Here is a 21,741-nt window from a genome sequence, read left to right on the forward strand (position 1 = left end):
AACATAGCACTCCTCCTGCAAATTTTTGAGGATAGTGTATGGTTTCTAATTTTATCCTGTAAATTTCCAGCTTCTTACTGCTAGCTGAAACGTACTAATTCTTCTATTTAAAGGACCAGATAATTGGTCTTTCATGGGAAATATGCTATCAGTAAGGTTCCTATAATCTGTAATTCTAAAAGAAGTTTCCTTAAGGATGAATGTGCTGCAAAAACTAAAACAATCACCAGAATTTAAAATTGTAAGTATCTTCAGTACCCTTTGACAGTGAAACTCTTACTAAGTTCAAAATACACATTTAGAGACCGTTGGTTTTGGCCTAGAATCACTTTAGAGAGGTATTAGTCATAATAAATCAAAACTTTGATAACAGCTTTCTACTTGAACATGTTTAGGGTGCTCCTGGTCCAGAGGGAAACAATGGTGCTCAAGGTCCTCCTGGAGTCACTGTAAGTAAGATCCTCCACATAGAACCAGCTTATTATTTACTTTTCATTAATGGAACTTCCCATTTTAAAATCTGTTTTCCTGTATTTCTTCTTCCAAGTTAATAGCTTGTTTTTCATTCCATCCAGGGCAACCAAGGTGGAAAGGGTGAAACAGGTCCTGCTGGCCCTCCTGGCTTCCAGGTAAGTAACTATGTGCTCTTCTCAATCTTTTCTATGGTTTACAAAGCATGAAGTGCTTCTGCCATACCTTCATTTGTATTCTTGTTTCTTTACTCTTAGGGTCTGCCAGGTCCCTCAGGTCCAGCTGGTGAAGCTGGTAAACCAGGCGAAAGGGTGAGTGACAGATACAGGACACAAGTAGGGGCAGCCATTGCATAAGCATTATGTTTACAATTGCACATGTGGTGAGGCAGCCTGTTGGATCAACTTGCCCAAACAAAGCAATCCAAGCTATATGCAAATTTTAATAGTCCCTTTTGTTAAAGCTAGCCACAAATTAAAAAGGTCCACTGGAATTTGCAACATACTTCTTTTTTCAGAGTTTTGGTATGAAACTGAGCAAAGCCAATCCTTTGCTTTTCGGGCCTTAAGCAGCAATAAAATATGGCCCCTCCCCCAAAAGACAACACAGTACATGAAAAATATTTTACTTAAAATTTCTTTTGAAATCTTCAGGGTTCATTCTAACCAGCATTACCCCGACTGCACGCTTTTGCACCTCAACTGATTTCAGTGAATTTACAGGGGCATGCAGCTGAGATAGGTCGGTGGTGATTCAGGCTCTAGGTTCTGCTCAGTTGAAGTGTGTGATGTAATCGGTAAATCATGATTCCTATGTGTCATGATCACCTTTAACATTTATAATTACATCTCCCTACATCCCTGTAAAAGAGTTTACATTGCACGTACCTGAAAAATGAGCTTGAAATTTAATAGCTAACTTTTTTAAGATGAGAAAGTATTATCTCATGTGTGCCTTGAGATATTAGGCAGCTACATGAGAAGAGATTGTTTCTGTGTATCTAAAAGACTGATTTTAGACTGAAGATTTTCTATTTACTGCTAAGAAACAAAGCACAATTTAAGCTAATGTTTGTCTTAGAAATAACCTTTAACAATACATCTGCTTACTGTCTTTTAGGGTCTTCATGGTGAATTTGGTGTCCCTGGTCCTGCTGGCCCAAGGGTGAGTAACAAATGAGGTCTAGTACAGGCTGTCTTAATGATGTGTTCAATAATAGTAGTAGCTACATACATTTCTAAGATTCTCAAAACAAATAGCTGATACAGAATACTGGGTATTGCAGCAGACTCCCAAGAACAAGGAGAATTTCCTGTACTCTTTGCATGTGTCAGGATATAAGTTTATATAACACAATAGTTGCCAGTATTAGTAAGCTTCTAGATGAGCAATATGAATATTACCCAAGTAACCATACCCTGTATTAATGAACTTCACAATGTGGATGACAAATGAGGCCTGGTGCATATAAGAATTTTCATCTTGAGTGCCTGTGCAACCTTCTTAGCCTGGCCATTTTAGTCATCCTATCCCTTGGTAGCCAGCTCCTACCTCTCACGTAAAGTCTTTGTGACAAACAGTGGGCTGAATCCAGAGCCTGGAACAGTCATTGTAAGATATTGCCTCCTGCTTCCCATTATTCACTGTGAAAAATACCCGTAAAGAGCTCTGTGTGGAGGCCCATTTATGCAGAGCAATGAGTAATTTATAAAATGGTTAATTAATTATAGAATCATAGAATGGGTTGGATTGGAAGTGACCTTAAAGATCATGTAGTTCCAGCCCCCCTGTCGTGGGCAGGGACACCTCCCACTAGACCAGGTTGCTCAAAGCTCCATGCATCCAACCTGGTCTTAAACACATCCAGTTTTGGGGCATCCACAACTTCCCTGGGCAACCTGTCCCAGTGTAATTATTTGGTTTCCAAATCCACCTATGAAGAGGTTGATATTTAAACTACTTCTGTTGCTTCCTTTTTTATTCTGATTCCAGACTAAATGTATTCATGACAAATAATCCCATTTACTCTTATTAGTCATGTCATTCAGTTTAAACAGCACTTTTCCTCCAAATATTTAGTGCCACGAGTCTGTATTAGTAACCATATTGTCATTAAACTTTCATTTTGCTAATCTATCCAAGCTAAGTTCCCTTTATCATTGTGGTAGCAGTTATTTGTCTCTGCTCTAACTTGCATTAAGCATCTCATATCCAGCCACAGTGTATTTCATTCTGTTTTCTGAATTAGGTCTTACTGATGCTTTGTATGACAAAACTAACAGTTCCTAAAAATACCTCACTGCTTGAGCCAGATCTCATTTGCCTTTTTTATGTCCACATCATTTTGGTTATTTACTATCACCTTTTCCTTTCTGTCATTTTCCCTGGGTGAAACCCCCATTTACAGCACAAATCCTCATTCTTGGTGCCTAAATAAATGGCCTGGTACTTTACATTCTTGAATTTTGTCCCACTTCTACTGTGACAGCCATCCAGCAGGTTATTGATTTCTTCCTGTGTAATATACCAACCCTTCTTTTTATGGACAAGAGCTTCCACCTTTATGATATCTGTATATTTCACAAGTATCTTTCTTCCTTTTCTGCCTCTGTGTCCTTAAAAAAATGTATGTAAAAATAATGAAAATATATATTAATTGGGGAACATCATTACAATAACCTCCTGTATCATTGCTGCTTCCTGGCAGTGTGCTGTCTCTCCTTGAGTCAGTTTCCTGGGCACATTATAGTTTTCATACAAACTCCCAGATTCCCCAGCATAACTAAAAATCTACATTATGCCTTATCAGATTATTCACTGATGTCCAGCTTCATCACACTGGGATAATTCGAGATGCCTGTAGCAAAACTGGTATTTCCATCTTTGATAGCTCTATCGTGCATTTAAGCCCAGTTTCTGGCAACTTCCACATCTCCAGATGACCTCTGTTTCAGAATTTATCCTTATACCTGTTATAATGTACAAGTCACATTAGTACACTTTAGCTGTCACCTTTATTCTCTCAATATTCTCTCAATATTCAGGTATTTGCCACTGTGAAAATAACTGTCTGCTAATTACTATGGCTCTAATTTCACTAGAGTCTATTATCTGCCCTCAAATTTGTATCAGAAGCTCCACTTGACAACAGAATGCAAGATGCTGTTACCAGAAAGAGCACAGTAGCCAAAATCCATGTTCAGGAAGTACCTGTACTTTGTCAGCTGTTGCTGATATGATGCAAGACTGTAGTATTTCACTTTGCTATGTTTGTGTCAAAAGTTAGAGCCAATTCTTACGACCAGTTTAGTTAATATCTGCATAACTCTAGTGCAGTTCTTAATGGTTTGCTCAGAGCAGAACAGATTTCATTGTCATTGCTACTAGTCAGTGCTTTTAAACCTCCAAGCTACAGAAAATTCAAGGAAAACCTCAAACCAGACTGTCTCCTGCAGGGTGAACGTGGTCCTCCTGGTGAAAGTGGTGCTGTTGGCCCTGCTGGTCCCATTGGAAGCCGTGGTCCATCTGGCCCACCAGGCCCTGATGGTAACAAGGTAAACCTTTTCCAGCTACCATTGTCTTACTGTTGAATTCCTGACGAAGGCAATCCAAAGACTTCTTTCCTATGAGCACAAGTGATTACTGGTAGCTAGTAGTTACCTGTACACCATAGCCTCTGGGTCATTTTTTCAAGTGGTAAAGTTCCATTGCAACTAGTCCACGCTAATATTAAAAGTTTTTATGTTTAGCATTATTGATGATGGGAGGGGAACTCTAGTTTGGACTCAGTTTGAATATGGCTTGTCAGATGTTTATACTACTACTGTTTTGTGATAGGGTCCAAGATTTTGGCCAAAATTCATGCCAGCCTCTGCTTATACCCACCTCTACTTATTCACAGTTCTTGTGTCTAGTAAGCAACATTTTCCTCAAAACATTACCACAATAATGAGCAGTCATCCACCAAATTAATGTTGTCTTGATGCTAACTGAATATGAGTCTTAGTTTTCAAGGTTTTCATGGGCAGTCCTTCTACAGAAGTTCAGTTTGGAATATGGGACAACCTAAAACCTCAGAAGCCCAAAGAATCAAAGAGTGTTCATGTCTGGCATCTTCACTAGGTGAAAAAGTAAAATAAGTGCAATAGCTTAAGGCAGAATACTCACTACTCACACTGTTTACAAGCGAGCAGAATGATGGGCAAACTAGTAATGACAGCTTTATTCCAAATGGTGTGAATTATTTGACCCTGCCTTACGTGATACGCTGTTGGTCCTAGGGTGAGCCTGGCAATGTTGGTGCTGCTGGTGGTCCTGGTCCTGCTGGCCCTGGTGGAATCCCAGGAGAGCGAGGTGTCGCTGGTGTTCCAGGAGGCAAGGGTGAAAAGGTGAGGTGGACAACCTGCTTTATTACGGCATGCACAAGTTTGGGACATGCTTGCTTTTAGTTAACTTAAAAAAACCTGCAGGTTACTCCAATGTGACTTCTATTTACTGTGAAACTGTATTACTTAGAAGTAGAGGTTTTGGTGGTCTAGCAGACTGACAGTCTTTTCTAAGGTTGTATTTTGATCTTTGCTCAGTATTTGGACTTGATTTAAGTGGCAGTTCTTCACAGGATTGGTTAACAACGAGTTATCTTTACTTAAGAAACTACTTATTGTTACTGAAGAAGTACTAAAACTGTCTTTGAGTACAGACTTCACAGTAGAAACAGGCCTACTGATCACAAAGGACTGAGTGTCTGATCAAATCCTCGGCCACTCTAGGTGCAGTGAATATAGGTACTGTGATATCTTATTGCAAGTCCTGTTTCTCCCTCTGCTTTATCTATTAAATTAATTACCTATAAAATTGGGTCTTATCTTGTTATTTACATCTCATTCTATATTCTTTTCTGTTCTTTATTTAAACTCTAAACTGAGATTTCTAGAACTGCTTTGTTTTGATTAATAAAATTCAGAGTCATTTAGCAAAATGGAGTTTTAAGGAAATGAAGATGAAAATTTCTTGTAACTTTCTATAAAACACTATGCATCAACATCCCAATTAATGAAGAAGAGTAGGATGAATTAAAAAAAAAAGGAGATAGAAAAGAGTGCTGGTCTGATTTCTTGACACTAGTCATGGCCTGGATATAAATTTATTACACAAAACACAGGGTGTTTTATGTGACCACTTATATGACAGAATCATAGAATCATAGAATGGTTTTGGTTGGAGGACACATTTAAGATTACCAAGTCCAACCATCAACCCAGCACTGCTAGGTCACCACTAAACCATGAACTTAAGCACCACATCTACAAGTCTTTTAAATCATTCCAGGGATGGTGACTCACCACACCCCTGGGCAGCCTGGTCTAATGCTTGACAACACTTTCTGTGAACAATTTTTTCTACTGTCCAATCTAAACCTCCCCTGGCACAACTTGAGGCCATTTCCTCTTGTCCTATTGCTTGCTATGTAGAAGAACAAACCGAACCCTACCTTGTTACAAACTCCTTTCAGGTATCTAGAGAAAGAGAGGGTCTCCTCCGAGTCTCTGTTTTTCCAGGCTAAACAACCCCAGTTCCCTCAGCTCCTTCTTGTAAGACTTACTCTCTTCACCAGCTTCACTGCCCTTCTTTGGATATGCTTCAGCACCTCAATGTCCTTCTTGTAGTGAGGGGCCCAAAACTGAACCCAGTATTCAAGGTGCAGCCTCACCAGTGCTGAGTACAGGGGAGCGATTACTTCCCTAGTCCTGCTGGCCATGCTATTTTGGATACAAGCCAGGATGCTGTTGGCCTTCTTGGCCACCTAGGCACACTGCTGGCTCATATTTAGGCAGCTGTTGACCAGCATTCACAGGGTCTTTTCTGCCTGGCAGCTTTCCAGCCACACTTCCCCACGCCTGGGGTTGTTGTGGCCCAAGTGCAGGACCTGAAGTGCCTTGTTGAACTTCATACCAGCAGTCTTGGACCATCAATCCAGCCTGACCAAATACCTCTGTAAAGCCTTGTTACCTTCAAGTAGATCAACCCACACACCACACTTGGTGTCATCTGCAAACTTAGTGAGGGTGCCTTTGATCCCCTCATCCAGGTCACTGATAAAGATAGTAAAAAGAGCAGGTCCCAGCGCTGAGCCCTGAACCCTTGGGAACACCACTCGTGACCAGCCACCAACTGTATTTAACTCCATTCACCAGCACTCTCTGGGCCTGGCCATCCAGCCAATTTTTTATGCAGCGAAGTGTATGCTCACCCAAGCTATGAGCAGCCAGTTTCTCCAGGTGAATGCTGTGGGCAAATGTGTCAGCATTGTTTTTAACAATTGCTTTCCCACTTCAAGCAGAACGTATAACATGAATACTCAAAAGAATTTTTAAATATGGTTATTTCTTGACCAGAAGAAGAGAGATTTTGAGGGGGGGGTTACATTCATCATTTGGACTATATGAAGTATATAGGATATGCAAGTAATACCTGGATACTCAGCAAGCAGCTCAAGACTTCTTTCATACAACGTGTTGTTTTTGTTACCAATATAATGTTTTTTTCCCCTCTCTGTGTATTCTAGGGTCCCCCAGGTCTGAGAGGTGATACTGGTGCAACAGGAAGAGATGGTGCTCGTGTAAGTATCTTTTGGTTCTACTCGAGCTTACCTTGCTATGCCTCAGAACTTAAGTGACTAAAAAGGATGTTCAGGATTTATATTTCCCACTGTACTGCATTTCTGCTTATATCTGCTTGCTTTTCATACAAATCAATATGATTTTATCACCTCTTGTCCAGGGATGTTAGAATCTGGGGGGAGAGAGAGAAAAGTGATCATCTCATGTGCACAAGCAGAGAAATTACATCAGCAGAGATGATGAGCTTGTATTTCATAGACAGTTGTTCAGTGTGCCATTATCCTCTTTAACTTCATGGGCTCAGCCCAGACAGGCAATTGTAAAGGCAGCCTGGAAAGTCACACAAAATTACCATTAATTTGAGATTTTGGTTCCTAGAATTCATACAATGGAAAGAAAATAACATAATAGATTTAGTTTTATAAAATCATGTGTCCTTTTTACTGAAAACAGCTGGAAGTAAGTCACATATCTGTCTCCAGGAGGAAAGAGAAAAAATATTAAAAGTAGATAATTTTGCTTAGAGTTTGTTAGAAATGGTGTCCTGTCTCTTGACCTATAGGGTCTCCCTGGTGCTATTGGTGCTCCTGGCCCTGCTGGTGGTGCTGGTGATCGGGTAAGTCTACTCGTTGAATGAAAAAGTGTATTGTTTATACCATTTACCCACACTTTAATATTTGAGATCCATAAAAACCAATTCCATCTTTCTTGTGTGCCTGAGTTCCTCAGGTTTTTCAGATTTGGGAGGCAAAGGTTTTTGAGACCGTAGAACTATTCAGTGAAGTTTGCCATAGCACCCCAAACCTTTTCCTAACAGAGCAGGGAAGGGATGCACATCTACATGCCAGTGGGCTATACACGGAGAAGATTCGGATTTAGGCTTTGTCTGAATTCTTTACAGTTGAGACTAATCTCCACAACCCTCCTCGGACTGTGAGAAGAGGTTTTTATATAGTGATGAACAACTACACATTGAAAGATTCTTTATCCTGTCTATCATCAGAAATTACTAATACAGAGCAGGTCAAAACAAAAGCATTTTCAGTAACGCCCTCTCCAGTGAAGGGACAGGGAGGCTCAATATATGTGTCTATACCACAAGATTACCCCTGTTCTGACTGCAGTGATTCCTCCCTCCACAGTGTCATAATGTTTTCTGCCATCTGTTTTAGGGTGAAGGAGGCCCTGCTGGTCCTGCAGGTCCCGCTGGTGCCCGTGGTATCCCTGTAAGTAACAATTCCTACAACTATTCCTGTGTCAAAGACATGATGTTTGGAAAAATGCCCTTTGAAAGCCCACTCCAATGAGTTCTCTCTTCTTTGTCCTCTCCTTAGGGTGAACGTGGTGAGCCTGGTCCCGTAGGTCCTAGTGGATTTGCTGGACCTCCTGTGAGTATTGCTTGAACCTTCCTCTTATTGCTGCCATGCCATCTGTTTCCTTTGCATGCTTTTCCAGCTCCCTGTTCTATGTGTTCTTCTGCCCATAGGGTGCAGCTGGTCAGCCTGGTGCTAAAGGCGAGCGTGGGCCTAAAGGACCTAAGGGTGAAACTGGACCAACAGGTGCTATTGGCCCAGTTGGTGCTTCTGGACCACCAGTAAGTGAACTCTGTCTTTGTCAAATGCATAGTTCTTAACTGTGCTATGGAAGCAATATGCTAGACTTAAGGCCTTTGATTTTGAAAAGGTAATTAAAAAAAAAGAAGCAAAAATTCAAACTAGGCTGTGAGCAAAGTCACCATATTGGTTTTCACATGTTATATAAATTTTGTAGATCTATTTATGTGGGCTCAGATTTTGAGTCTGGAACTGGAAATTTAAAAAAAAAAAAAAATCAGCCTGGCCTGAAGTTCAGCAATATCAGTCTATCATTCAGGGCATGATTGTGTGTAAGTTCTGAGCTGAGGATGTTGATACCTTCCTCTCAGAGACAGGGTGTGCTGTTGCAGTCTCGTTTTCAGAGCCAGCTATCCAAGAAGCATATGTGCAAATTTGTCTGTGAGCTCACTTGCACACAGACTTTCCAGGCACTAACACCTTTATAGCCCAAAGGTGTATACTGCTTCACATGCATACAGCCCAGTACTGGGGAACTGGTTGAAATGATGCAGAAAGTGAGGCCCTGGTATTTCAAATACTGTAAGGTGTTTCAGGAAAACATGTCTCGGGTTTCTTACTGTATGATTCCAACAGAGCAATACCAGGCCCTTGCACTACGTGGCTGTATTAGTCATGCAGTGCAAACAGAGGACTTGCTCTTCTTTGCCTGACTACGTCTTTCACATTTTGACTTCCAGATTTACTTAGATGCATGTAGCAATTGCAGGGAAAATGCATTTGAATCATAAACGCCCTATGCAACTCTTCATCCCTACAGTACTGATTTAAAATGTCTGAGAATTCACTACCCTACTATCAGGACAGGAATTGCAGGTTTGGGCCAAGTCCTCCTCCTGTTAAAGTAAAATATGCAAAATCCCCCTTACTTTCATGAGAGTAAGACTGAGCCCTTATTCTAAATAGGGAACATTAACAGTCTTTGATTCACCTGCCTTTTTTTCAATCCTTCATACATAGGGGCCTGCTGGTGCTGCTGGTCCTGCTGGCCCTCGTGGTGATGCTGGTCCTCCTGTAAGTCTCCAGGCTTTTGGCACTGACATTGTTGCTTTTCATGAAGTCATCATTTCCTTTAATCCAAATCTTCCTTTTCCCTTTTACTTTTAGGGTATGACTGGTTTCCCTGGTGCTGCTGGAAGAGTTGGTCCTCCTGGCCCTGCTGTAAGTAATTAATGAAGAAGTTCTAACAGGACATAAGTCAGAGGTTGCATTGGTTAGGGATGATCCTATTTTTTGTTCTGTTGGCACAAATTCCATCTGCACTGGAATCACCTCAGATCCTTATAGTACTGGATGAGATAACAAAAATTCTTAACTATTTAAACTTGCATAGTGGGAGTTATGCGTTTCATTTGTGTTTTTTTTCATAATCCATCATGCATCCCCCTGCATCTTGAAGTACCTAACCATCTGTAAAAATCCGTATTTATTTTGCTTTAGTTTCTTGCATAGCCATTGATTTTGAATGGAATAAGGTAACATCCCATCTGAAAAAAAATTAAGGTTATCTTGCAGCCACATTGCTAAAGTATCTGCAGTTCCAGCCCCTGTCTTAAGCAGGGCAACCTGCCATTGTGTTTAAGAATGTGAATCCCTGCTTCTCCATTTTTCAGCCAAAAATTCTAATTACAAATTGACATTTGTAGTTTTTCTTTTCAAAGATGTTTCCAACTTTTACTAAGAGGCACTTCTTCCATTTAAATATATTGTAAATCCCAGTATCCGAAGCAAATAATCCTGTTGAATTGGAAGAGTTTTTTTTTCTCACAGATTTTATAGTTGCAATTAATGTCTCCAGAGCCAAATTTATATTTTTCTGCCAAATTTTGCCACTTTTACCTGCACTGAGTAAAAAAAAGTAAAATCTCTTAGTACAATAATTCTACTGATCCCAGCTGTCTGCTGCTAATAAAAGCAATTAAGAAGTTGCTGCTTCAGAACAGCTGATAATCTGTTTATTACAAAGCACAATTTTTGTACGTTGACATAAAATGAAATTTCTCTGTTTTCCCCAGTTGATGGGTTTATGTTGTAATGATCTCATATTCATACTCAATCCTAGGGCATCACTGGTCCCCCTGGTCCCCCTGGCCCAGCTGGCAAAGATGGTCCTAGAGGTCTACGTGGCGATGTTGGTCCAGTGGGCCGTACTGGTGAACAAGGTATTGCTGGCCCACCCGGTTTTGCTGGCGAGAAAGGTCCATCTGGAGAGGCCGGTGCTGCTGTAAGTTACTATCACATCTCATTAGAAATGTTCCTCTTCATGCAAATGTGAAGACTTCTAAGATACTTTCAGTATTTGTGAAAGGCTATTCTCTTTAAATTTAGCAAAGTTAGCAAAGATTTCAAGTAGAAGCTCCATTAAGACTCATGAAATTATTTATAGACGTGTTTGACAAACATGCCATAAAAAGTGAACCTGATCTCTGGGTCAGGTTTTTCTCTCTTCTTTTTCTTTTGGCGAGTCGCATCTTTTCTCTGCAACTAGCCCAGATGAAAGCAACACAGCTAACTATAGAAGAAATTGCTACTTTGTCTGTGAAAAGAAAGCAGAGTCTCATGCTCTGAAACTGAGCATCATGGATGGAAAAAGGAGGAACATGTGAACATCCATTTAGAACAATCTCAATTCATTTCTGTATCACAAACTCCAGTTAGTGGGCATCATAAGGTTAAATTTGTCTGGCCTTAGGTTGACTTAGAATTATTAAATAAATTACAGTGTCTTTAAGCTTGCATATCCAGAATTACTGATGTTTTTAAGATCAGACACACTTCTGTCTGATAGAGTATGCACTTATGTGAATTACTACTCTATTGTTTCTCAAAAAAAAATGAGAGAAATTTCTTCTGTGATCTGCAGAAGCTGCAGCAAAGAATGAAATCTTAAGTGTCACTTTCAGATAAGTATGTTAAAATTTTGTAGGTAACAACTGAAAACTTGTGCTTTAATGTACAGGGTAAAGCAATACATTTTCTAATATTCATGTTCTAATTTAATCTCAGTTATGAAAAACAATTGAACTAGCAGGCCTGATTGTAAATTAGAATAACAGTTTAGGATTATCTGTCAAGGGGATTACTTATGCCAAGTTTAGAGGCACATATGCTCAAATTTCAAGGAAATTGAAAACACACAACAAAATTTACATCTGTACAAATGGTCCGTAGTAGTTAATTTGAGATGTCAGATACCACCTAGATATCTCCTAAAGCTGTCTCATGACCAGTCTCAGATGATCAGTCTCTTTGCTATGGAATCCCCTCACATAGTTGTCCTCTCTTACTGAATACTCCAATTTTCATTCATCACCCACTGTTATTGAATGGGAAAGGAAAAAATGATGTGTATAGTGCTGTTCAGAAACAGCATTTTCACTGGAAAACAGTTGTGAGGGGAGTATAACCAGCATTATATTCTTACAGACCTTTAGCTTTGGAGTTTGAAGTCTTATGGATTGGTTGCAACTTATTCCTTGCAGGAACTAGCACTGACACACTCTGGAAAGCAGTTTCTGTAACTATAGAGCAAAACAAATAAGAAATGTGGAGGGCCATAAAAATTGATTTTTCTCTCTTAATATAAGTAATATTATCTTCATGTTATAGGGTCCTCCTGGTAGCCCAGGTCCTCAGGGTATTCTTGGTGCTCCTGGTATCCTTGGTCTGCCTGGCTCTCGGGGAGAACGTGGTCTTCCGGGCATCTCTGGAGCAACAGTGAGTATATGACTAGTTAACCACTTTCAACAGATATGTGTAAAGAAAAAAAATTGATGCCTTCTTTTATGGGAAGCCCGGGTAAAAGAGATGTAGATTCTGCCGTTTCCATTGCTGCTGCAAACAGAGGATATGGACCTAGCAAAGCAGCCAAGAAGCTATTTCTTGCTGCAGACAAACAAGCATTGTGTCTGCAGGTGAGCATATTTTTGAATGGCATCAGAGGTTTCTGACAGAAAAGGTAGAAAATTTAGAATTAAGTTAGCATTTGGTATAGTTAGATATATTTCTTGTGTCCTGGTTCTTCTTCGCTTCCAGAATAGACTGCAAAGAACTGTTTCTCTTAGACATAGACCAAAAGTTCCATGACTGGTTTGTGTTGTATTATAATGTCACATTTTTTTACTTCTGTTCCTGTATTAGGGTGAACCTGGTCCCTTGGGTGTTTCTGGTCCTCCTGGTGCCCGTGGCCCCTCTGGTCCTGTGGGTTCTCCCGGTCCAAATGGTGCTCCTGGTGAAGCTGGTCGTGATGTAAGCTGTGTCTTATTTCCTCTTCAGGATTGCTTTTCTTTTATTCTGAGCCAAAGACAAATACAGAGAAAACATAGATGCATCTGGAGGCTGTTCTCTTAGCAAACTTGTGCCTTCTAGTGTCTTTGGGGAAATTATAGCAGGAATCTAATAGACATGGATTTCCCTCCCCATCCCCAACTAGGTGACAAATTCTTCAAGGCAGAAGTTGTGTCTGAAATACAGCCTGGAGTCACTGTCAAAATCTTCCAACTTTTTACTTAATTGCCAAGAAAGATGGAGTGGGGAAAAGATTACATCATTGTTGGAGCTGTAAAAAATAGTACATTCCAGGGGACAAGGTTTTGGCTACAGAGAAGACTACATCAGGAAAGCTTGTTATAAGCAAATCTTCTTAAACATCATGTTAGATGCAATTTACATACCTTTCAGGGAAGTATAAAATTGGCAGTCATTTTTATTTGGGGGATCTGGTGATCAGTGGTATTAAGGGCTAAGTGGTTTTTAACTTAAGGCCCATTCAGAAGGCAAATGAATCACATTACACAAAATGTTGGAATTCAGTAACTGGACTTCAGCAAAAACACTGCACTGTTTTGGAGTCCTAACAAAACATGTACACTTTAACATTGTGGCTGAGCATCATCATAATGTTTCCCACTCTGCATCCCCTCACTACAAAATATAAAGTATGTTTGCAAGCTAAAAACATGACAGAACAAGCTCTGCCCTGTTTGGCAGGTACTGCTGAACTGCAGACACCAATGTGGGTTAAGAGACAATGGAGGGCCGGAGTCCTGTGTGGAGCAGGGAGTGTGGCAATGCTGGAGGGGAACAAATTGCTCCCTCTAATGCCCTGCCTCATGGGTGATAACTCAGAGGACACGACCCTGATCCCAGGTCTTCACAGCAAATAAACTTATCCACCCAACTTAACCATCCAAGTTAGCAGTTCACCTCGAAGAAAGGTACCCATACAGTGGCTTCATATGATTTACACTTTAAGAACAGTTAAAGTAAAATATTGTAACATGATTTTGTTTCCTGTTGGTACAATTACATAAAGCTTTCTCTGAGCCTTATCAAGAAAGCTCATTTGATAATCTGAAGCACTGTTAATACAAGACTCCAGCAAAAACTGAAACTTACACGTTTTCAAAGAGATTAGAGAATAGTAATTACAAATAAAAACTCTGTTCTCTGGCAATTTTCTGAAAGTAAAGGTTTGCCAGTGCACACAGTGACACAGCTGAAGTGCAATTAACATTCACAAAGGAAGCCATTTAAGCTTGTGAAATACCACACAAAGTAATTAGCTGTGATTACTGTTCAAGTCCTTTTTTCACCACTGGTATTTTTCATCTGAGAGTCTCAGTTTTACAAGAGTGCAAGCTGGGTGAAGACCACTATTGTCTTGACCTTTTCATTTAGAGAAACATAGCCACTGTCTTCTATACAGAACTTAAGGAATCCTAAATATTTGAAGACCATTGCATTTTTCTGAGAACATAAATATATTTAAAAGATTTGACAGTGGCATCTATAAGGAAGAGATCTTCCAGATTTATGCTAAACCATCTCAATGTCTTCTTAGTCCCATTGGGAGCAATTAAACTGACACACAGTTCTGTGCGAGATGAAGGTTGATGGAGTTTAATATTTTTTTCATGGTATTTTAACAGGGCAATCCTGGAAATGATGGTCCTCCAGGTCGTGATGGTGCTCCTGGTTTCAAGGTAACTCATTCTTGTCTTACATTTCATAATCATGGAAGAAATATTCCAGTATGCATGTGTGAGTAGTAACACACGTCTCTCCATTTGCATTCCTTTGTTCTCAGGGTGAGCGTGGTGCTCCTGGTAGCCCTGGTCCCAGTGGTGCCCTGGGTGCTCCTGGTCCTCATGGCCAAGTTGGTCCTTCTGGAAAGCCTGGAAATCGTGGTGATCCTGTAAGTTGATGAGACTTTAATTTTTTTGATTGACACAGAACTAACGTTCGTCCATCATATATATACATTATGCATCAAACCTCTACCGTATATGGATAACTACTTTGCTTTCTGCAGATAGGGGTTGAGCATGGAACCTTTATTATGTAAAATATACAGCAGTGACACAGATTTTCCGTTCCTGTTGCAGGGTCCTGCTGGTGCTGTTGGTCCTGCTGGTGCTTTTGGCCCAAGAGGTCTTGCTGTAAGTCTGATTTCTAAATGCATTACCACATTGATAGAAGTTTTGGCAGAGGACTTTGGAGCCCTGGTGGCTCGGTGGTTGGACTTGATGATCTTGTAGGTCCCTTCCAACCTAAATGATTCTATGATTCTAAGATAAAACAAGCTTTATTAATAAGGGCTCATGACTGTGCTCAAGATACGGGCCCAAAAAGTAGTGCTTAAGGAGCTGTAAATATTTATGTACCTGGAATTCTCTCTTATGGGACCAATCTTCAAATTTTGGGGACTGACATTATTCCTGGGTGTTTTAACAGGATGTACATATATATATATATATCAGGGGCAATCTATGGCATAATGTAGCTCATGCTTAATTCTTGCTTTGACAGTAGTATATACTTGAAACCTTCTATTTTATTCCTCTGACACTTGTATCCCTTCTTAGGGCCCACAAGGTCCACGTGGTGAGAAGGGCGAACCTGGTGATAAAGGACACAGAGGTCTGCCTGGCTTGAAGGGACACAATGGATTGCAGGGTCTTCCTGGTCTTGCTGTACGTAAATGACTTTCAGGATTTTGAATAAAAGGGCAAAAAAGGGAAATAAGGTCACCCTAGCCTGGATTTAAATATTCACAACCCAGCAGGCTGATATCACTTATTCCACTCTGTGTCATCTTTTAAAGGCCATAAGATTCTTTTTAACACTCAATACTCTTCATATAAAATGGCAAATCTTGATATTGCCATTGATAATTGCTTTAGGACTGTGAGTACCATCAGTTGCCCAGAAGCTCAACTGCAGTTGGCTAGCACAGAGTTCAAAAAGCTTTGCCTTTATTTTAATATTATTTCTTTTTTTATTTTTTTTTTCTTTGCCAGAAGTCGTAAAGCCTTTGTCTCACAAAAAAGCAGACGTAATCTGTAGATTTTCTTCCCTTTAAATTCTGGTGTCCCCTTTAGGAATTCTGACTTTTGTTTGAAAGCCTTCCCTGAAAATCTGAAGAAAGTATATAGAGACTTCTATTATATTGTTATTGTTATTCTATATTGTTATCCCCTTAAATACCTTTTTACAGTCCCTCTTCTTCCTGCCCCTAACAGGCTCCAGCTCTACTAAAAAATCCCATTAGCCCTAGATTCCTATTCACTGAGTCCAAATACACACACTGACTATAGCTCTCTCTTGAATCATGCAAATACAAATGTGTGCTACTGCCATTACTAATGCCTATGAATGTATCTTTCCCAATAGGGCCAACATGGTGATCAAGGTCCTCCTGGTAACAATGGCCCTGCTGGTCCAAGGGTATGTGAACTTAAGAGCATATTCAAATAACTCTCCCATTCCTTTTGTGCGGTATATGTGTATATTCCCATTTAAATCAATCTCTATTTGTAGTGCTTTCTACTGTCATTAAACTGTTCAAGTTTCCTTCTAGGGTCCACCTGGTCCTTCTGGTCCTCCTGGTAAAGATGGTCGCAATGGTCTCCCTGGACCTATTGGCCCTGCAGGTGTGCGTGGCTCTCATGGTAGCCAAGGCCCCGCTGTGAGTATAACTTTTTGTTGATTTAATATATTTATGTCACAGTTACAAGAAAATCACTTCAAAAGCCTAGCAGTCTAGGAAAAGCTGGGGGGTTGTTTATTAGAAACAAACAAACAAACAAACAAAATCAAACCCTAGAAAACTTCCAAATGCCTGCAGTTATTTATCATTAAACATTTCCTTAATAGACCTAAATCTGAAATCCTTGTTCATGCCTTATGACCAGACAGCAGATACACAAAGAAGATGTGATAGTCCTGCACTGTGCATCTTCTACTGCTTGAAGCCACAGTAGTCACCACAGGGCAAGTCCATGTGTGCTGCCTCAGAGTAGAACTCAGATTAGGTACTGGGAGTTAAGTAGGACTATGCATGTGTGGAAGCATTTAATTGAGAGAAACATACGTCTGATAGAATGTTTCTTGTCTCTTGCTTTTGAAAAACTCCAGGGTCCTCCTGGTCCTCCTGGTCCCCCTGGTCCCCCTGGTCCCAGTGGTGGTGGATATGAAGTTGGCTATGATGCAGAATACTACCGGGCTGACCAGCCTTCTCTCAGACCCAAGGATTATGAGGTTGATGCCACTCTGAAAACATTGAACAACCAAATTGAGACCCTGCTGACCCCAGAAGGCTCCAGAAAGAACCCAGCTCGCACCTGCCGTGACCTAAGACTCAGCCACCCAGAATGGAGCACCGGTACGTTGGTGCCAGATGTTTGCCCCTTCTGGCTCAGGGAATACTTCCAGTTTATTAGCTTTCTTTGATGTATGGTATCCTTGGCCACCCAGGGAAAATACCAAATGACCAGTGAAGGAGCTCCCTCTGTCTCCACTGAAAATAGATATGACATTCTGAAAAGCTATTTGTAACTATTATTATGTGATTATTGCAATATTTTTTCAAAATAATACGAAAATGCTTAACCCTAGCTTCCAAATACATTTTCTTATACATTAACTATCTAAAATATGTATTTATCCTAGTTATCACCTTAATATTGTACCTGGCTGTGATATTTATGACCTCTCTCTCTGAGTTCTTGTATCAAACAAGCGAATATGAACTGAATGCAAACGTTAGGCTGAGTGAACTATTGCCTGTATTTATGTCCTCAACGGCAGGCTTCTACTGGATTGATCCTAATCAAGGCTGCTCTGCGGATGCCATTAAAGCATACTGTGACTTTGCAACTGGTGAGACTTGCATCCATGCCAACCCTGGCAATATTCCTGCGAAGAACTGGTATGTCAACAAGAATCCCAAGGACAAGAAACACGTATGGTTTGGTGAAACTATCAATGGTGGCACCCAGGTAAGGGATGTATGGGAGGATGATTGTTTCCTACACTGCTGTCTGGAGAATTCCCAACTCACTCTTAGCAAGCAAACACATAAATTAAATTCTCTTAGAGGAGAAATACAAAGAAGGGAATTGCCTTTTATCTCGAGGGAATGCAGCTCCAGTTCTGTTTTGGATCACGATTTGCTAAAAGGACATCTCAGTATTGTTCTAACTTTTCTTGTGTCTGCAAACGATCAATTCAGCACGACTAATGGCTATTGCTAAGGGAAGCCTGAACTGGAATATGGTACATTAGTATAAAGACAGTCCAGAAACTGTCTGAAAAAGTAAGAAAAACATTTGCTCATTCTTTTAATTGAGGCTTTTCACATATGACACTGTTCCTGGAAAGGTATTTATATTACACATCACAGATCCTGAGTGTGTGCAAGTGTAACATTCAGCATTCCCAGTGCAAGTGAAAACAAGGAATATGTCTACTTGCACATTACCAGCCGACTGGAAATAAACGATTTTTGTACAGCTAAGGAGATCTAATTACATAATTCTTAAGTGAAGTTGAGTAGATCCTACAATTAAATCACAGTGTCCAAGATCTTTAATATAACAACATAAGATTGATCACATTGGGTCAGTGTGACTTTTAGCCCTTACAGTGGCTAAAAGTAGATATTATAAAAGAATATAAGAATGAAGTAAACATTTGTAATAGCCACAGAAATTATTCTATTAGAACTCAAAAAAAAAAAAAATCAGGATATTCTTGAGACAGGTATTATTTCTGTGTATCTATAGAAACCATAGATTTCTCTTCATTGAACCTGTCTGATCTTGTCTTTGAATCCACATAAACTGTTAACACCCTATCTTGAAACAGAGTTCTACAATTTATCTACACCGACACGTCTGATTTTCAGCCTGCCTCCTACTAGCTTTATTTGATGCTTTTTAGCTCTGAGGTTGCAACAGGCAAGTGATTATAGACTTAGGTGACTATATTTTTTTAATGTTCTTAGAGCAAATATGACATAGTTCCATTACAAGCATCCACCTTTCCCCGGCAGTACAACTGACTGAGTTCCTTTCTGTTTTTCAGTTTGAATACAATGATGAAGGAGTGACCTCAAAGGATATGGCCACCCAGCTTGCCTTCATGCGTCTGCTGGCCAACCATGCCTCCCAGAACATCACCTACCACTGCAAGAACAGCATTGCCTACATGGATGAGGAAACTGGCAGCCTTAAAAAGGCTGTTGTACTGCAGGGATCCAATGATGTTGAACTACGAGCTGAAGGCAACAGCAGATTCACTTTCAGTGTTCTTGAGGATGGCTGCTCTGTAAGTAATGTAGAAACCATGGTCACCATGATTGCCCGTGCCTAAGCACATGAGCATAATCACAGAGTTGTGCTTTGACAGAGAATTAGACTATCAGTCAGAGCAGCAAAATTTTACCCAGTGAAGATAAACAGCCTACAAAACCATCTATGCCAGATCTTTAACAAGTGGGAGGGACTGGGAAGGACTGGGGTACAAACAAAACCTACCTTGTACTGGGCTGAGTAGCAAAAAAGGAAAAGTTCTTCAGAGGAAACAGATGCAAATTCTCTGTAAGCTGGGGACTGATGAGTGCACAAGCTGTAGGAGAGGCAAGCTCTTTAAGTCCTGAAAAACTCAAGTATGCTTCTCTGAGGATTTAATGTCAGTGTGAACAGTATGGTAGTTTATGCTGAACACCACACACATGACTTCAGAAGATGATAGTAAACATTTTCTCTGTATCAGAGATCTAAATAATTCAATATGGGTATCTGATTTGCAAACAAGGGCAGAAAAAGTAATATTAAATTCTTTCAGAAATTATCCATTCAGATTAAACAATTCTCAATACTATGAGCAATGCAATAACAATTGTCATTAATCTTCTCTTGCAGAGAAAGAACAATAAATGGGGCAAAACAATCATTGAATACAGAACAAATAAACCATCTCGCTTGCCCATCCTTGACATTGCACCTTTGGATATTGGCAGCGCTGACCAAGAATTCGGCGTGGACATTGGCCCAGTCTGTTTCAAATGAATGAACTAAAATTAACTTAAAGCCTCTCCCAAATTATTCTCTTGTCATTTCTTTTTATAATGAAAGCTGACTCCTTCCATTTCTTCTGTTCATCTACTTGCTTAAACTCTGGGCGAAAGAGAAGGAGAAGAATTGATTGGAGCATTGTGCAATGAAATTTAATACAGCCCCAAAAGGACTTGGAAGTCTTTCAAGATTTAACACCTTGCTTTGGGAAATGTCAACCTTTGTAAAGAAAAAAAAAAAAAAAAAACCAAAATAAAAAAAATCATGAAAGTTTGCACCATTTGTGGCCTTTGAATATCTTCCACAGAGGAAGTTTAAAACCATGACTTCCAAGGGTTTAAACTACCTCATATCCTAAATTAAGTGTGATCCACATCTTTTGTAGGTACTTCTCCACATGATCTGAGGTACTTTCAGTTCCACTCAATATAGTGGTGCTAACTGCATTATTATCAAGCATCGTTCCAATACTTGAACTTTGATGGTGCTAGTAGCATTTAAAGTATCACTCCTTTGTTTCTTTGAAGTCTGTCTCAAAACTTAGAATGTCCTATCTCACCCACAGCTTAAGCATGTGGATCATTTTTCCTCACCTTTGTCCTCTTCCTCCAAAATCAGGTGCTCCTGCTTTTAAAACTCATTTCCATCTTCTACAATGGATAAAAAACCAAAAATCATAATTTCTCAAAAAAAGAAAATGTATTTTGTATATGTGAGATGTTTAAATAAATTGTGAAAAAATTAAATAAAGCATGTCCAGTGTTCCAAAAGAAACTATTTAATGAGTTACTTGTTTAGATGCATTGACAGATCTTGATACACAGAATTTACAACTCATTTGCATTACTGCAACTACCTTAACCCATTGCTGTAAAACATTTGCTTAGAGCATTCAGAGATTGCGTACCGCTGCCTTAAGGGTGTGATTGTCTACTTGACTCTTCATTTCAACACCACCTTTTGAAAAGTCCAGAAGAAACTAACTCCATGCTTCATGGTATGAAGCATTCATAAGTAGAAGTAATGCCTTCCTTTTTTCCAAATCCTAAGCAGGATCAAAGGCCAAAAAAAGGATCACCTTCCGATTTCTCCTTTGCTCTCTGTGACAGTTTCCACAGCATGTCCTGATAGGCAGAGAAAGCTTCCTTTCTACAAGCCCATTGGTAACATCCAAATTCTTCTGTGTTTTCACACCTTTGTCAAAAATGTGGACTCATTTGGAAATTAAACAGAAAAAAATACACAGCACCTGACTCACAACTTCTAGCCTCATTAGCACCAAGAAGATACCCAGATTGGCCTGCAGGTTTTGAGCTCATCAGAATCAATGGCACAATCAAGTATCTTGCTTGCACTATGTACAATATTGAAGAAACTGTCTTCCAAGGACTGTACCTGAAAATAAGTGAGATGAACAGCAGATAGGGCAGGGAGGCTTCATATTGTCTCATTTCAGGAATATAAAATGTTGAACAAACTTCTGGTAAAGTGAGTGTAATCATCTTTGGGAGTGGTCTGCCTCCCTGTAAGGATTATCTCTGGAGAATTTAAACCTGAGCAGGTATGCATCAGCAGTAATGCAACTAGGCCATTAGCATAAATTAGCTAAGACAATAATTTTAAAATAGACAAAAGTTTGCATTCAGAACAAGAAAGGAACCTGGAAGGAAAGGGAAA

General features: G+C 39.9%; 1 protein-coding gene across 1 annotated transcript in view; it reads left to right on the forward strand.

Annotated features, from left to right (window-relative positions):
* COL1A2 (collagen, type I, alpha 2) overlaps positions 1-20,834 on the forward strand; it is a gene marked incomplete at its 5' end in the record, with an annotated part of 39,266 nt that extends 18,432 nt beyond the window's left edge. The window contains 26 exons of the mRNA XM_008949969.1: positions 396-449; positions 576-629; positions 729-782; positions 1,591-1,635; positions 3,927-4,025; positions 4,752-4,859; positions 7,037-7,090; positions 7,654-7,707; positions 8,264-8,317; positions 8,426-8,479; positions 8,578-8,685; positions 9,665-9,718; positions 9,812-9,865; positions 10,767-10,928; positions 12,314-12,421; positions 12,845-12,952; positions 14,635-14,688; positions 14,793-14,900; positions 15,091-15,144; positions 15,571-15,678; positions 16,379-16,432; positions 16,566-16,673; positions 17,123-17,369; positions 17,795-17,985; positions 19,073-19,315; positions 19,912-20,834. Of these exons, the coding sequence (XP_008948217.1) occupies positions 396-449; positions 576-629; positions 729-782; positions 1,591-1,635; positions 3,927-4,025; positions 4,752-4,859; positions 7,037-7,090; positions 7,654-7,707; positions 8,264-8,317; positions 8,426-8,479; positions 8,578-8,685; positions 9,665-9,718; positions 9,812-9,865; positions 10,767-10,928; positions 12,314-12,421; positions 12,845-12,952; positions 14,635-14,688; positions 14,793-14,900; positions 15,091-15,144; positions 15,571-15,678; positions 16,379-16,432; positions 16,566-16,673; positions 17,123-17,369; positions 17,795-17,985; positions 19,073-19,315; positions 19,912-20,058 (2,538 nt within the window). The remainder of the gene's footprint in view (positions 1-395; positions 450-575; positions 630-728; positions 783-1,590; positions 1,636-3,926; positions 4,026-4,751; positions 4,860-7,036; positions 7,091-7,653; positions 7,708-8,263; positions 8,318-8,425; positions 8,480-8,577; positions 8,686-9,664; positions 9,719-9,811; positions 9,866-10,766; positions 10,929-12,313; positions 12,422-12,844; positions 12,953-14,634; positions 14,689-14,792; positions 14,901-15,090; positions 15,145-15,570; positions 15,679-16,378; positions 16,433-16,565; positions 16,674-17,122; positions 17,370-17,794; positions 17,986-19,072; positions 19,316-19,911) is intronic.
* Positions 20,835-21,741: the final 907 nt, after the last annotated feature.

This window comes from Merops nubicus, unplaced genomic scaffold (assembly GCF_000691845.1).
Source record: "Merops nubicus isolate BGI_N331 unplaced genomic scaffold, ASM69184v1 scaffold18741, whole genome shotgun sequence".
Lineage (NCBI taxonomy): Eukaryota > Metazoa > Chordata > Aves > Coraciiformes > Meropidae > Merops > Merops nubicus.